The 16,246-nt window shown below is 31.6% G+C and overlaps 2 protein-coding genes across 3 annotated transcripts; one reads left to right on the forward strand and one right to left on the reverse strand.

Annotated features, from left to right (window-relative positions):
* The first annotated feature begins 1,465 nt into the window (after nucleotides 1-1,465).
* LOC133304183 (uncharacterized) lies at nucleotides 1,466-5,860 on the forward strand. Of its 2 annotated transcripts, none has more exons than XM_061504178.1 (10): nucleotides 1,466-1,784; nucleotides 2,921-3,057; nucleotides 3,149-3,322; nucleotides 3,573-3,809; nucleotides 3,905-4,005; nucleotides 4,095-4,167; nucleotides 4,256-4,324; nucleotides 4,401-4,508; nucleotides 4,677-4,802; nucleotides 5,529-5,860. In XM_061504178.1, the coding sequence occupies exons 1-10, from the start codon at nucleotides 1,610-1,612 to the stop codon at nucleotides 5,721-5,723; spliced, it is 1,395 nt and encodes a 464-aa protein (XP_061360162.1). In that variant the 5' UTR covers nucleotides 1,466-1,609; the 3' UTR covers nucleotides 5,724-5,860. The 2 variants fall into 2 exon arrangements, with proteins under 2 accessions (XP_061360162.1, XP_061360161.1); XM_061504177.1 differs by having other exon boundaries at nucleotides 1,654-1,784; nucleotides 2,910-3,057.
* A 586-nt stretch (nucleotides 5,861-6,446) lies between these two features.
* LOC133304169 (calcineurin B-like protein 4) lies at nucleotides 6,447-11,848 on the reverse strand. Its single transcript, XM_061504155.1, has 8 exons — nucleotides 11,773-11,848; nucleotides 8,260-8,342; nucleotides 8,114-8,173; nucleotides 7,736-7,844; nucleotides 7,500-7,552; nucleotides 6,782-6,862; nucleotides 6,591-6,703; nucleotides 6,447-6,501 (listed from the first exon to the last, which is right to left on the reverse strand). The coding sequence occupies exons 1-8, from the start codon at nucleotides 11,846-11,848 to the stop codon at nucleotides 6,447-6,449; spliced, it is 630 nt and encodes a 209-aa protein (XP_061360139.1).
* Nucleotides 11,849-16,246: the final 4,398 nt, after the last annotated feature.

A 16,246-nucleotide genomic window follows, 5' to 3' on the forward strand; every position in this document is an offset into this window, starting at 1 on the left:
ATCTACATACATACCTATGGAAGTTAAAACATCATATATAATATGTGTTCGATACTTCCCAGTACCACCTTTAGAAGGATTTAAAGTCTTAATCCTGAACATCATATAAGAGTAAAAAATTCATCATGAAATACAAAGCCCATAATTGCAACTTGATGAAGGTACGTAATATTACATCTTCCTTTTCCACTCTGGCCGAAATGTTGTTTTCAGCTTACTTTCTAGTTGACACTTCTATAAAGGATTCTATGACATCCTGCTTAAGATAAAGAATAAACCAATACGTGTAAATTAGATATAATAAGATATGATACGCCATTACTGTTCTACTTCATGCGTGAGAGAATAAACCAGATGAAAACCCAGAGTGTAGGATTTGTCTTCATCTTTAATTTGAATAGCAATCTTACTTCCCCTGAATAGGTGGTACAAACCGGGTTTCAATAGTGCCTAGGCTTCATATGGAAAAGTAGTTTCAGCTTCTTAGATTCATCCATTGTCCCTCATTTGTAATTATTATCGTTTTTTTATAATTTTTTCAATGATGAATAAAAATTAAAGTGTTAAGATTATTTAATTGCATGGTAAATACTTATTAATGACATACATATCTATCTATGACTAAATAAAGAGGACTATATTGATGGCTAAAATCTTATCTAAATCTTGGAAGTTCTTTCACTCTTGGTTAAATTGCATTACAAATTTTTGCATTTTGCAGAGTGCCTCTACAGTGTATAGCTGCAATAAAAAATAAAAGTCCTAAATATTAATTTGCTTATATTTTTATTCTTATACTTTACAATTATTTTTAATTTAATCTTTATATGAATTTTTTAATTTAGTTTCAGTGCATATAATTATTTTTAGAACTTTTTTTTGTCATTTTAAAATACATAACTTTGAAATCATTTTAATTGAAACAACTACATTATGATATATATATTTATTGGTCTTTTAGATTTTTTCTCGTCCACAAAATTAAGAGGAAAGAGGAAGTAAAAAATTCATAAATATACATCAAAATACGATTGTTTCACTTAATTATCACCTTAAAAATAATAATAATTTTTTTTAATTTCTTCTCGCCATTTACTGTTTTATACATATAAAAATCATATTAAAAACTTTTTTTTACAAAAAAAAATGTCGTATGTAAAAGCTAAAAATGATAAACGGCTCAGATAATTTATTTTTTTCTTAATCAAAATAATCTATCTATCTATACAAAGGAGAAAGTTATATTTATAAACTTTTTGTTTATAAACTCTTATAAATTACGCTATGTCTGACTGGTAATATACTATTGAGTAGAGTATTAGTATTACCGATTAGACATAGTGTATTTTGTAAGTATGTAAAAATAAAGTTTCTCAATATAACCCTACTCCAATACAAAATATTCAAATATTTATTTTCGTTTACCCTCGTGTAGCTACACTCGCCTCACACAATGTTGTTATCTCACGCTCCACCACCACGGTTTTTTAGCAGATTGTTTCATCATTATCATCTTCATCATCGTTTTCGCGCTTTATCTCAGTTCGCAACAACTCTTTCTATTGCCAAACCTTTCATCTCGTGTTCTCGCCGGAGTTCACTCCTCCCAATGGACGGAGAAACCCTCGCCGCCGGTCATTCCTCGCCGGAGCACGTCTCCGGCGAGTGGCACTCCGTGCCGGAACTCCGGCTGCGAGATCACCGGTTCACCGTTCCTCTTGACTACTCTGTGGGCCATCATTCTTCTCCCAAGATCTCCGTTTTTGCTCGTGAAGTTGTTGCTGGTAACAGTTATCATAGTCAATCCCAATCGTTTTCTCTTGGTTTGATTGCATTCGTTGTATTGAAGTTTCGTGATTATGTTAACGCAGTTTTTTTTTTCTCGTTGATTATTGGGTTTGAGAGAGTGTGTTTTCTTGTGCTGTTGACTGTGTGGGAAAGAAAAAAGAAAAAAGAAATTTTGATTGTAACTAATGAAACCCAGATGGGGTTTTTGACAATGGTGTATTTAGGTTCAAGTTTTTGAATAATCGAATTGAATATTTTGTCAAAGGGGTATCCGGGCAGAGTCCAAAGTATTGGATTCTCGGGCAGTGTTGGATGGCTTTTTAGAGTATATTATAAGTTTTACTTTGTCTCATGGTACTGCTTCATCTTTTAAAGGTGAAGGTGTGGAACCCAAATCATTTTAACTTTTTGGGTCATTTTATTACATGAGCTTTGAAATTAAAAACAAGGCCCTAAGGTACCATTAAGTGTTTTTCATTTTGTTTACTTACTATTCCTCTTCTTCTAGCAATTTTCCTCAAAAGGAATGGGGGGAAATATCATTGGAGTAAAAGAGATTGTTTGAGTTCTTTTCATTGAAGTGAGGTAAAACCTTTTGTGATTGGGATGATGTGTCTGGGAAGAGGACAGGGCAGGAAGTTGACATGAGTTTTTTGGATAAAGAAGACAGCTTTACATTGCTGGTAAAATATGTTACATACTGGCGTTGGGTAATTATTTGGTTCCTACGGGCACAACTGTTATGTTTCTGTGAAGAACATGGTTGCCATGTAAGATGCAAACCATACTTTTCATGATGGAATGTCCTGTGTTTTGGTGAAGGCAAACCGTATCGATGTTCTAGTGTTGACTTGAACACTTCAGTATGTTGGCAACTAGAGCAACATTTCATTCATCATGCCCAAAAGCTTAAAGATTTCTCAAATATTGTGTTCGTGTTATTTTGTTTTTTAACTCGTCATTATTCAACAAAATCAGTCTTTGATCAGCCATCCAGAATTTTTTGTGTGTGTGTGCTAAATTATCATTTGATAGATTGCCTGATGGATCAGCACTCTTGCTTAGTCTTGTAAATCACCCCCCTTCATCACCTTGGCATATTTTTGTTCAAAAATCTATAGTTTTGTTGCAGTTGGGAAGGAAGAGCAAACATTGCCATATTTATTATATTTGCAAGGTGGACCTGGGTTTGAGTGCCAGCGGCCAACTGAATCCAGTGGATGGATTCAAAAAGCTTGTGAAGAGTTCCGTGTCATCTTAATGGATCAGGCAAGAGTTGCTAGACGATAGTGTCATCATCTTTTTAATCTTGTGACAAATTTATTATTTATCTGTTCTATTGCTTATGTACTTTTTGCAGCGAGGAACAGGGTTATCAAGTCCCTTGACTGTGTCATCAATGTCACAATTCAAGTCTGATGATGAATTAGCTGACTTCTTAAAACATTTTCGAGCTGATAATATAGTAAACGATGCAGAGTTTATTCGAGTACGCATTGTTCCAGATGCTGGACCTTGGACAATTTTGGGACAGGTATTCACGTTATTGTTTTCTCATGGTCTTCATATGAGCCACTGATTTTGATGCCTAACCACTCAGGCTTTATAATCTGTAACTTGCAAATGGATATTTTCCTGAGTCCTGCTATGAGTATCGTCTCATGCCTTGTTGCATTTGGTTTAAAATGCTTTTGTGCCTTTGCACCCAATATAACCTTGGAATTCCATGCTTGATTACTCTTCTTCTTCTTCTATTTTTTTTTTTTTTTTTTAAATTGTGGCAGAGCTATGGTGGATTTTGTGCAGTAACGTATTTGAGTTTTGCACCACAAGGACTGAAGCAAGTCCTTTTAACAGGAGGAATTCCTCCAATTGGAGATGGATGTACTGCAGATTCAGTGTACATAGCAGGCTTTGAGCAAGTTATACGTCAAAATGAGAAGTACTACAAGAGATACCCTCAGGATATTAAAATTGTTCAAGAACTTGTTAATTATTTAGCCGAAAAAGAAGGAGGAGGGGTGAGTGTCTGTCTGAGACATTTTTCTTATTGTTGTAAAAGACGAAAATATGAGCTAAGGTCTCTCAAATCCTTATTTATTCTCTTTTTGCACAGGTGTCCCTTCCATCTGGGGGCATCTTAACCCCAAGAGGGCTGCAGACTCTTGGTCTCTCTGGCTTAGGATCTGGAGCTGGTTTTGAACGCATGCACTATATGTAATGCATTATTACCTTGTGTTTTTTAAAACTATCTTGATCTGAAATTATTCTCTCAGTTTTTTTTTGTTTTTTACTACCCTTTTTAGGTTTGAGAGAGTGTGGGATCCTACATTAGTTCTGGGGGCACCAAAGAGATTAAATTACTTCTTCCTAAGTTCTGTAAGAAAATGTTTGCTTTTTTGTGATTTTGAATCCTGAATTTCAAGTTTCCTTTTCAAGATCAACCTCCAGTTTTCGTTGTATGCAGTTTGAGAAGTGGTTAAGTTTTGATACTAATCCACTCTATGCTATTCTTCACGAGTCCATCTATTGTCAGGTATACTTCTTTTTGGTTCCTTCTTTATGCTTGATCTATGGTTTTCCTTCAACTCTGGTTCTCTTTCTCTCTGTAGGGTTCTCCTAGTAGATGGTCTGCTAGTAGAATAAGGACTGAAGTTGAAGACAAGTTTGATGCTATTAAAGCTGCCAGAGAAGGACTTCCTGTACTTTTTACAGGAGAGGTAGCGTGTAAAAAATTTAATTTTTCTTTACCTTTTACAAAGGCATCTTTAATTAATATGATGTTAATGCTATTCAGAGTAACATTTCTGTGGATAGTACTTGATGTCTTGTATTAATTCTTCTGCTTATTCTAGCGGATGCTTATCATGTTTCATTTTCTTTTATAGATGATTTTCCCATGGATGTTTGATGAGATTCACGCCTTGAAACAATTTAAAGATGTAGCTCATATATTGGCAGAGAAGAAGGATTGGTCCCCACTATATGACGTGCAGGTTCTGAAAAACAACAAGGTAGTTTACTCTGCATTCATTCCGTGGAGGAGTTTATATCAATACAAGCAACCGAATCTCTTAATCCAGTAACCAACAGGAAGTATATTTTATTTAAAATGCCCATTTCAAGCATTTCCTTCTTGCTAACTTGGTTGCATGTTTGAGTGTGTATGTGTGTATATACGAATGTCTTCACTCCTCATATATATACACTTGATGTGTACATACCCATTATGGATTTTGAGTACAGAAACATCATTAACTTGTCATACTTTTGTCTTAACTCCTGCCTCCATCAAAAGGAAAGGTTTTCCATATCTGAATTTTCCAATGACGAGATATGATTTATAGTGGAAGCTAATCAAAGAAAACTTTTCTTCTCAACTTGTTAAGAATACTTTCAAAATTTACTACTCAAATGTTTGATTCGAGCAGGAACAAATCATGTTTTAAAAGTATAAAACTGAATATTTATTATTTTTGGTTTGAAGAATTCTTCTGTATTGGAATTTGTTACTTCATGTCCTTTATTTCCAGGGTATAGTGTGACTGTGTGAAAAAAGAGAAAGCGACCAAAGGCATTAGTTATAGTTAAACCTGAATCTTGGTTTCTGTGACTAATATAATTTCTAGCATTGCTTATGAATTATGGGACATCCTTAATAATTGAACATGTTAATCAAGATGAAGGCGAGTCTCTTTTAAGTCTTTCTGCTGTTAACTCATGTCATTCAATGCTTATAGGTACCCGTTGCTGCTGCCGTTTACTACGATGACTTGTACGTGAATTTTAAGCTGTCCATGGAAACAGCTTCTCAAATAGCAGGGTTTAGGCCATGGATAACTAATGAGTTCATGCATTCTGGCTTGCGTGATGATGGGAGCAAAGTTCTTGATCATTTGTTGGGAATGTTAAATGGAAGGAAACCTCTATTTTGATCACCATTGCAACTCTTGTCAATGCTGACAGGTCTTTGAATTTTGAACATTTTATTTTCTTCTGAATTTATGTAATCTTCAATTCTTAAGATTAAACTGTAAGATAGTACTTATATTTCTTGAAATATCTGTCAGGTTTGGCCTTGGCTGTAAGTTTTTTGTTATTTGCAAATTATGATCCATGTTAACTATCACGTCATTAACTTCTCTTGCACATTATCATGCAACTTAGAATGCTAGCAAAACAGGTTTTGCATCCACATTCATAATCGAGCAACATTAGAAAATATTAAATAAAAAAACAAAAAATCAGATTTCAGCTTAATTTTAATATTAAAGTGAGTGACAACATGAACTTATTTTAACAAAAATTTGAAGAAAAAAAACACAATTAAAGAAAAAGACAGAAAAAAGAAAAGAAAAGACAATCTATAAATTTTTATAGTTCCAAATCTACTTATACCTCTTGTACATACAATATAACTGTACAAGCCTTGCATTAGAAGAACACATGTAATCCTAGATAGCAGCACATACCAAGTTAGTAGCTTGATAGGCTGAGCGTCTGCAAAACCAAGTGTAGAAGATTTGCTTTGAAGCCACAGACGAAAATGAATGGATATTCTTGTCACCAACATGAGAAAGGTAATTCCTTAATAGTAACCAGTATCCATCTCAGGAGATGAAATCAAAGACAGCATCCTCATGAATGAAACCAAAACCTCATACCTCAGTTTCTGTTCTTGCAACAAAACTGGGAAATGCCAAGGTTGTATCCCTGCAAAATTGAGAGGATACATGCATGAAAAGAAGCTCACTCATCAAAACTATTCTTGTGTTTGTTTCACCAGTTGAGCATATACCCACTTTAGATATGGTAGAGTCATGTTCCTTATCAAAGATGGATGTTCAATCACAAATGCTTTCCACTCATCTTGATCGATCCTACCATCACCTTTTTTATCAGCATCACCAAAACTCTGCGGAAGAAGCTATGAAACTTTAGGAACACTAATTTCAATGAAGCTCTAAAAGCAACAGGGTAAAATTTTGTGAACCTTATCCACAATGGTTTCAACAACATCATCTGAAAGTACAAGCTCTGACTCGTGCAAAAGTGCAAGTACCATCTCCTTCAACTGCAGATAAACTATTAGTGTAAAGCAAGGGAAGTAAAACCTAGATATAAGAATATAATGAGCGAGCACGTACACGCATAAGAAAGGAAGAACCAAAACACCATATTAATAGATAAAAATATTCATGTGAGCATATTTCAAATGTAGAAACAAGAAAAATCAGCAGAAGTTAATTTGTTAGGATTAATTTAATTTTGATGCATTATCCTGACTAATATTTATACTCTTTTATCCAATCAGAAGTTCCAACAATTAATATGATTAGATCAAGTTGATGTGACAATAACAGAAGTTTACAATGACACTAGATCAATATTAAACTATGAGTTTAGTGTGTGTTCTTTTAAAGGATATACAAACTTATGTTATTTTGATGAATATAAGTTTATGTCATTTCACTCTTTATAACTATGTACTCGGGGAAGTACAGTTATAATATAAAAGTTATTTTTTTTCTCTCCACATGCTGACAAGTTTTTGAAGAGAGAAAAAAAATAACTTTAATATTATAACTATATATTTTTCGGAATACATAGTTATAAGAAAATGAAAGGACATAAGCTTATATCAATGATAAATAGTTTTCCCTTAAACTATTGCAGTTGTCATTGGAAAAGGAAATTGAAGAAAATCATACCTCCTCTCGTTCAATATATCCAGTTTGCCTCAGATCATACAACCTAAAAGTAACTGCAAAATCATTATCCCCAACTTAATAGAAGCCAAAGTATCTCGTAGGAGGTGACTAATAATCATTTGTGCAATCAAATATAAATAACTAATACATATAATTCTCTCAGATAGACTACATAATAAAGGAAACTGAAAATAAAAAATTAACATGAAATCCTTATCTAGGAGAATTAATCTTACAATCAATCTTGTCTTCTACAGGTGCATTTGGGTGAAAAGTACCCAATGATCGAACAAATTCTCCAAACTCAATGACCCCATTGCGCTTGACATCAAATAAATCAAAAATCTGTAAATGAGGCACAAATCTGAATATGCATTAGTATGAGATAGTACTACAGGTATTTTGACATGCCAAAAACAAAGTGAAAGAAGCTAGTTTCATTTTATGTTACCATTTCCTAGTAAGTAACTTTATGATTGTTAGTGTCTAAAAGATGACATATTAGCTAAATAAAGTTATAATTAACTTCAGGTAAGTTAATTATAACTCAGTCTCCAAGAATATGAACGAGATTAAGCAATTCTAAATTACAAAAAAGGGTCAGATTAACACACCCTGTCTGCGAACAGATTACTCATGTTTTTGTTCCTGAAGAGTGCCAGCTGAAATTCTTCCTGCATGTATATATGATGATCTAAAAGGTTAATTATCTAATAGAGATTAAGTATCAAACTTATAGTAATCTGAAACGTCACCTCACCTTGTGAATAAGACCATCTTTAATAACTGAATTGCTTAACTTGTTATAGAGCTCATATAAGGCCTCTACTTCACTCACTGTAACTGTAAAGAAGGAAAGGAAAATACAATTTTCTTTCAATCATGTGTCATAAATCATTATTATTACCTTAAGAGTGTGTTGAGTGAAATTATTAAAAGAAAATGGAAAATCAATGTATTATTAGTGAGTTAGTTTATCAATAGGAACTAACTGGACACATGCATTTATGTACACTCAAACATTGTGTAATAGCACATGAGAAAGCATAACCGGAAGGCATATTTAGCCATGTATTCACATTCTATTGCATTTTAATTTGTCTGGTTTTGTCAGAAACAATAAATCAGAGTTGGAATCTACAATTATCCCAATTGTGAGTTCTGTAACATTGTTCTGCAAAACTATAGTTTTTGACTTTTGATTACAGAGTCCAATAACTTACCTCTTGTCAAAGTCATCTGTTAATGTTTTATGTGTGACACAAAGTATTCAATTTATCCAACCTTAGAAGTATATTAAGTAGTTCACTAAATTGAATCCAGGGATGGAATTTTAAGCAACTAAAAGGCCATATAATATTATATAACACTAACATGTAAATTGAGTCAATTGCCTATTTGAAAACCCAAGGTTCAAATCAAAAAATTCAAACATGAAATTCTCTCTGTATAGGCCACAATTCAATGCAAGTTTGGTGTCAATCTAAAGCTTAATACTTGATCTACAAACGCCCTATGCTAACTGGTTCCAATTTTAACAACATTAAAAAAAAAACCTGAATTTTCTTGACCAAAAGGAAAAACCTTTAATCCATACTGCATACTTAATGAATTTGGGTTCTAAAATCGTGTAAGATAGTTTGTAAGCAATTAAGTAGTCAGTGGCAAGCCAGCAGGGGCCAAGGCAACTGCTTGTTTTTTTTTTAACTTATTATATAATTAATTATAATTAACTAAGGTAAAAATTATAATTTGGCACCACCTAAATAGAAAATCAAATACTCAATACAAAGTAACAACAAATCATCTAAATGCAAACAAATAATAAGGAACATGTATAGTATGGCTATTTTTGTGTTTTACCTTTTTATTTTTATTTTTTATCCTGTATATTTTTTCCTGTTTTATTCTAATCAGTTATGTTATTTATTCTTACTCCTATTATTTAAAAAAAAAAACTTATAAACTTAATCACAAAAATGATTAGTTGACCTATTTCAAAATATGGGCTCAATTAAACCAAATAAACACATTTAAAAGTAGGAAAAAGGGTTTGTCCTTTTAAAAGACACAAGGTTGTATTCTTTTAGTTTTTGACACTATATCTTACCTGTAAAACATAGTTATAATATGAAAAAAAAATTTCTATTTCCTTAGTCACTTCAGCTGACGTGGAGAGAGAAAAAAAAACTATTTTTCATGTTATAACTATGTCTTACCGGTAAGACATAGTGTTAAAAACTAAAATGACACAATTTATGTCCTTTAAAAAAACAAACACTTAACCCTTGAAAGTAACAATCATGAAACCAAATGAATAACGAGACTATAATTATGGAATATGAAGGTCCATTGAACTATTGTGTTTTGGGTTATTGCACACAAAGAATAGTCAAAAACCTAATTTCCAAATGTGAGAACTTTCCTTCGTGTATATAATTATACAAGTAATTATAATTGGGCCATAGCTAAAATTATAAGTTGACCCTAGCTAAAATTGTAACAGTGGTAACAGATGAAGATATGGAGCTGCTTTCCGTGTATGACTAGATAACATATTTCTTTCTTCTTAATTTCTTCTTCTTCTTCTTTCATCTTTTTCCAATTGAGGTTTTCTTCTAACCTTTTTTTCTTATTCACACTCACCACCCGGAATCCAGCCATTCTGCGACAAGGCACGATGTTTCGTTCCTTTCTTCAAGATTTTACGGATACCTATTTTTGGAATATGCATTGGTAATTATATTGTCCGTTGGCGAAAAAAATTGATTTATATTTTTGAACCTTATAAGAGTGAAATTCTTTGTATTTGCTGACCATAATTGTTTATTGGGTGTTTCTAACATGAGTGAAATTCTCGCCCCCTTTATTTTATTAACAACTTTTTTTTTGTGTGGTTGTAGTTATTGATTTTACTTCTTTTGAAAAAATGGAGTGTTGTTTTACGTTTACCTTTTTTTTTTAAATATTTTAATGTAGAGCAACAGTTGCTATTGGTAATGGAATTGAATTGTTTATTGGTGTTATTTGTATTTTATTTTACAACAAGAATGTGAATTTTGGTTATTAATTAGTGGAAACTGTTAAAGAGAAAAATCAACGAGGATATATGTATATATATGGAGTATGAAAATTTCTTATACATATCTATTAACAACTTCTTCTTTTTTTGTATTCTTAAAATATCTAAACACTAATTAAATGATTTATGTGGATCCAATGTCATTTAAATGATTTTAGACATTTGTCACTAATAATTCCATGTTTCTTTTTAATTGTAAAGTTCGTTGTCCTTCTATGTTAATATTCTTCAGAGGACACGACTAGAAGTATAAATGGGCCAAGTTAAACTAAATTTTGGCTTTGATAGCTTAAGCCTATGTAAAATATTTGGAACCTATACTGACCTATTAGCCTATTAAATACTTGATTTATGGCCCGCAATATTATAAAAAATTAAAAAAATCGAATACGACTTGTAAGGCCTATCAAGTTGCAAACTAAAGTTTGTAGGCGCAAATCAAATTAAAATGAAAAAAATAAAAAAATTTATTCACAAAGACTACATGAAATCAATTTTCATTAATATCACATGAAATAAGCTTTCATTAACATCACATTAAATAAAGTTATCAAAGATCACCTGAAAATGTGCATAAAAATCACATGAAAATTTCATATATGTATATAATTTGCACTTTCTTTACTAATTTTATTTTATATTATATTCTAAATTTTAAATAAATAACTATTATTTTTTAAAATAACATCGATCCTATTACTTTGAAAATTTTAAGTAAATCTTTTTCCTAATAGATTTGTGTAATTATGAATTTTTTTTAATAATTTGATATGTCGAATTTTTTGACCCCGACTAAAATTAAATCCTGACTCTGCTACCGTAAGTAGTCATATTATCAACGGGTTAGACACTAATTCTTAGGAGTGAAAAAGGTACTTAGTTTCACCAAAAAAAGAAAAAAAAAAGAAAAAGATACTTAGTCTTTATACAAATATTTGATGTAACTTTCAGCTCATCCTTCCATCACACACCAAACTAACAATCATTCTATATACCGATGATGTTTAATAGGCTCAAATCCTTCTCTCATGGATCAATCATTCACTCATTTTTAATAAAAACTCAATAAATTATCAATTAGTGCTGGCCTATCATAAGATATATTATATCATGAATGCCACTATTTGCTTCAAGAAGGATCATATATGGTTGTGAAGCCTAGAATATACCAAATTAAGGATGAATACTCACAAGGTGTCCCAGCAGCAAGAACAGCAGGTTCCTCATAACCTGGTGAGGTAGCATTCTTAGAACAGTAGCATCCCATTGAAAAGAACCACAATATTCACTTTCAATTCACTTGACAACCGAATTAATTAATTAATTCAAGTGAAACCACACTGACAAACTCGGGTTTTGAATATCTGCAAGAAAATCCAAGTTAATTAATTACAATCACAAACCATCTTAGTTATCCAAGTTAAAAATTCTAGAGCCATAGTTGTTACTACTATGCTGCAAGCTCTACACAATTAAAGCCCCATGCGACCAAATGAATGTAAACTATAAGCCAAAAACGAGATTTTGATTGCAAACAGCGTTTTAAACCAATGCTCAATGTAGATGTTCCAACATAACAAGGTGGGAAAAAGGATCTACAGCTATAAATACGGAACTAGCTGTTTAATTCCTCAAAATCTTAAATGGTTGATGCATTAGAAGTCGTTCACATATTTCTAATGCATAGCCAGAGAGATTATAGCTGATGCATTGACGTGTAAATAATTTAATGGCCTCAGCTGGGGAATGTTTGACTATATCAAATTTTGATAAACATATTTCCTATGGGATATGTTCACTTTCTTTTGAATTTTCAAAATAAAAATAAAGATTTCTTTTTATACTATTTCTGGCTTCAGTTAGACTCGTAGATCAGTTTCAAATTACTATGAATAGGATAAGACGTTTAAATCTCAGCCTCTGGTTCTAAAGAATTATATTCAAGTCAAATTACCATAAAACAAATGTCATCTCACTCACGATTTCAGAAACTTGCATAAAGCATACTAGAATGATCATCTCAAATTTGAACCATAATAAACGATTTACAGTCACGGATAATTGGCATAAAGCACACCAGAATTTCAGAAAAAATATCAACGATCTCAATTTCAAATTAATACAATATCATTCTACGGAATTTTATGAATCAATATACAAATAATAAAACATAATTTCAACCCAAATACTTAGACGGTTAGGCTAATGCTCGTCCAAAAATCTGTACTAAAAAATTCTAATATTTAATTATTTATTGATAAAATGAAATTGTGAGGATCGAACTCATAATTACTTGCTCACTATAGCTTGAATCTCTAATACCATAAAAAGAATTATTTCAACATCAGAATATTTTAATCTAAAATCTTAGAATAAATAATAAAGAATCATTTTAACCCCTCACCTTAGTACATTCTAAATCAAAGCAAAAATTGTTGAAATATGTATTTACATCCTATGGGTTATGAAAAAAAAATGGGTTGAGGAAGAAAAAAAGAAGAGAGAAGTTAAAAGAGTGTGTGGGTTATATAAAAAGTCCCACATTAAACAACCACTATAATTGATAATTTTATTTTAAGTTTCTTTGTTACATTCGGATTTCAAGGCAAAAATTTATCGCTCACACTTGAAATTCCAACGCCTCAACCAACCATAGAACTAGTCACCTCTCCTTGAATTGTGCAACAACCGATCAGCATAACAGTGCATCATGTCGGAATGAACAGTGTTATGTTATACATCATGGGCTTCATGCCTAAGAATTCATTTTCTTGTAGAAACTTTAGTAGCATTTATAATTTTTTCCATTTGAACAAACTCACTTCATGTAATCACTTCGTAACATTTAAGATAGGATAAATAAAAAAAAAAATTGCTTACAAAATGGTTAGCACATGAAATAACTGCTCAAGATAAAGGAATACATATGGCAAGCAAGAATAATTACCATGCATCAATTGGCCACCGCCCTATGTGTAAGGATCCCCTTGATATATCCAAAATATGTCAATGCAACATATATAGCCTTATCATACACATTTTCCCATGTTCAAGCTGAGACAGTTATAACGCACAAAAACATATACATGGTGAACATTGCAGGATGATAGGGTTGTTGCCTTATAAAGATATGTTTATTCTACCTGCACCCACAAATTAAACGTGACCCTGCAATTTAATTTTTTTACAAAACAAAAGTATGTAACGCCAAATGTCCTTGACAAAAGTCTCAAACAATCAAATATTAATGCTCCATGTAGACCTTCCCTTTAAAAATAAGTCAAATGACAGCCACAAAAAATTAGTTTCTCACTGTATACTCCTGAAATTTCCACAAGCAAAATAGTCCTGGGGACTACTTGTTTTAATAATATATGGACAGAATTTTTCCCTCTTATTTTAAAAAAATTCCATGTCGCCTAATATGCTTGACACGGTAATACTAATAGTAGCAAGCAACATAGGAGGGGGGAAATAGTATTTTGCACGCTGAAAAGCACTATCTTTACAACTTTCACATAAAGTATGAAAATAAATATACATATAAAAATAAAATAGAAATCCTACTCTAATCAAGACAAACAAATCATGACCTAATAATGTAGCCAATCAGACTGCGTTCACGAATCATGAGTGTGATCACGTTTATCACCACCACCCAACCGACCATGTACTAACATGGCCCCTACCAAATATCATAAGAGAGATTCTTACGTGCTATTAGTTGGCTCTGTTCCATTTATAGAAGGTTTTAAACATTTGATATTTTTTTATAGGGCAGGTTATATTTACAAACTTTTTTGTTTACAAACTCTTACAAACTATACTATGTAGGACCGGTCCTACATTAATCACATAGTGTAAGACCGATCCTACATTAATGTAAATGCAAAAAAAGTTTGTAAACGGATCCTGTCCCTTTTTTTATACCATCGGGTATCCTAAGCCCTAATAATACTGATTAATCTAATTTTGAATTGAAGTCTCTTTATCTGATGTGTCAAATTTTCAACTCTTGGGTTTTGATATTCTTTACAGGAAAGAAAGGTTCATCATATTATGTAAAGGAGTTAAAGGCGTAACGCACCCAATAATGATAACAGTAAATATATGATCTGACCAATAAGAAAAGAAGATACATATATATATATATATATTGCCCAACCCAGCCAGCTCCATAAGTAGTAACGATAAATAAAAAAGTTTCTCAAACAATATAGACTAGACTAGATCCCGAGTTTCTCCCTCGTTATTTTATCTTTGATTTGAATGTGTGTATCTGCACTCTTTAGTGACCATAAAACCACAATACTCTATGATGACGCTTCCAATTTTATCTTTTTCACTATTCAGAAAACATTATGTATGTGAGACAATTTAAGTTGTTTATAATGAAATTAATGGCTATTATTTTGTCTACGAAAGGGTAACTATAAAGAGTTATTTTTGGAAAACATTGGCACTTAATTATGATATGCATAGATACTAAACACTCACATAATAGCTAAGTTGGTATAATGAAACTGAGTAGTACTGTTAGGAAGAATCTTGATTTGATCTCCACCAAATATAATCTTGAGAAGGGGCATAAAACCTCAATCCTCAACTCGTTTCAAACTCTGGATTAATTTCGTGGCTCAAAGAGTTAAACCGTGAGGATACAGGCAAACTCAATTCTTCTCAAAAAAATAATTAGGATCGGTTATAAAAAAACCTCAGACAACAAAAGGTATAATAAATTATAAAGTATTAAATTTATGATGAAAGCTCAAAATAGAGAATATTCCATTCATGTATTAAAGGGCTAAATGATAACTTATAATAAATTAATTGAAACCGCATCTAAAATCAAAACCTTAAAGTTTAGGTTTAGCCCATTTTTTCCTATTTCAAACTTTATCACACTTGAATTTCTAATAGCCTAACCATCAAGTGTGAGTCGTACAAGTGTCTAACTAACTCACCCCTAAACGAAATCTTCTTTGAATATCCAAGGGCCAAATCCAAACACAAATCACCATATCCAAATACAAAGCCAGCCAATTATATTTGGCTAATTCAGACTAATCAATCAAGGCTCTTATATCATTATTATGTGACCATAGGAGTTCCAAATAAAAGAGACTATCATTTGTGCATTAATGAATGAAGTGATAATCCACAACAATTCAACTCAAACTCTTAAACATTAGGCTAATAAGTCTTTTTCACTTATATATATATATATATATATATATATATATATATATATATATATATATATATATATCGATGTTTAGAATTTGTTTGACAAGAAATGTTAAAAGTTACTTTTAAACTAAGGTTAATTTTTTTTTAAAAAATAAAGTTGAAAATTATTTGTTGAGTTGTTCTACTGATTTTGTCGGAGGAAAAATAAAATAATTTGTTATTACAAGAAATTAAAAGATAAAAATTTTAAAATAAGAATAAATTATAAAATAAATATTAAGACTTCAAATGACGACATAAATCTTAAAGAAAAGCTCCACTTAGGAGCTTTTAATTTTTTATTATAAAAAAACCATTTTTATAATAAGAGCTTTTGTAAAGTTTTATTTGGTTAAATTTCTAATTTTATTAAGAGGAGAAGCTAAAATAAGATATATGACACAGCCACTGATCAGTTCATTTGAGTAAATAAATC

The sequence above is a fragment of the Gastrolobium bilobum genome, unplaced genomic scaffold (assembly GCF_033153095.1).
Source record: "Gastrolobium bilobum isolate Gb01-03AN ecotype WA unplaced genomic scaffold, APGP_CSIRO_Gbil_v1 utg12837, whole genome shotgun sequence".
In the NCBI taxonomy this organism is placed as follows: Eukaryota; Viridiplantae; Streptophyta; class Magnoliopsida; order Fabales; family Fabaceae; genus Gastrolobium; species Gastrolobium bilobum.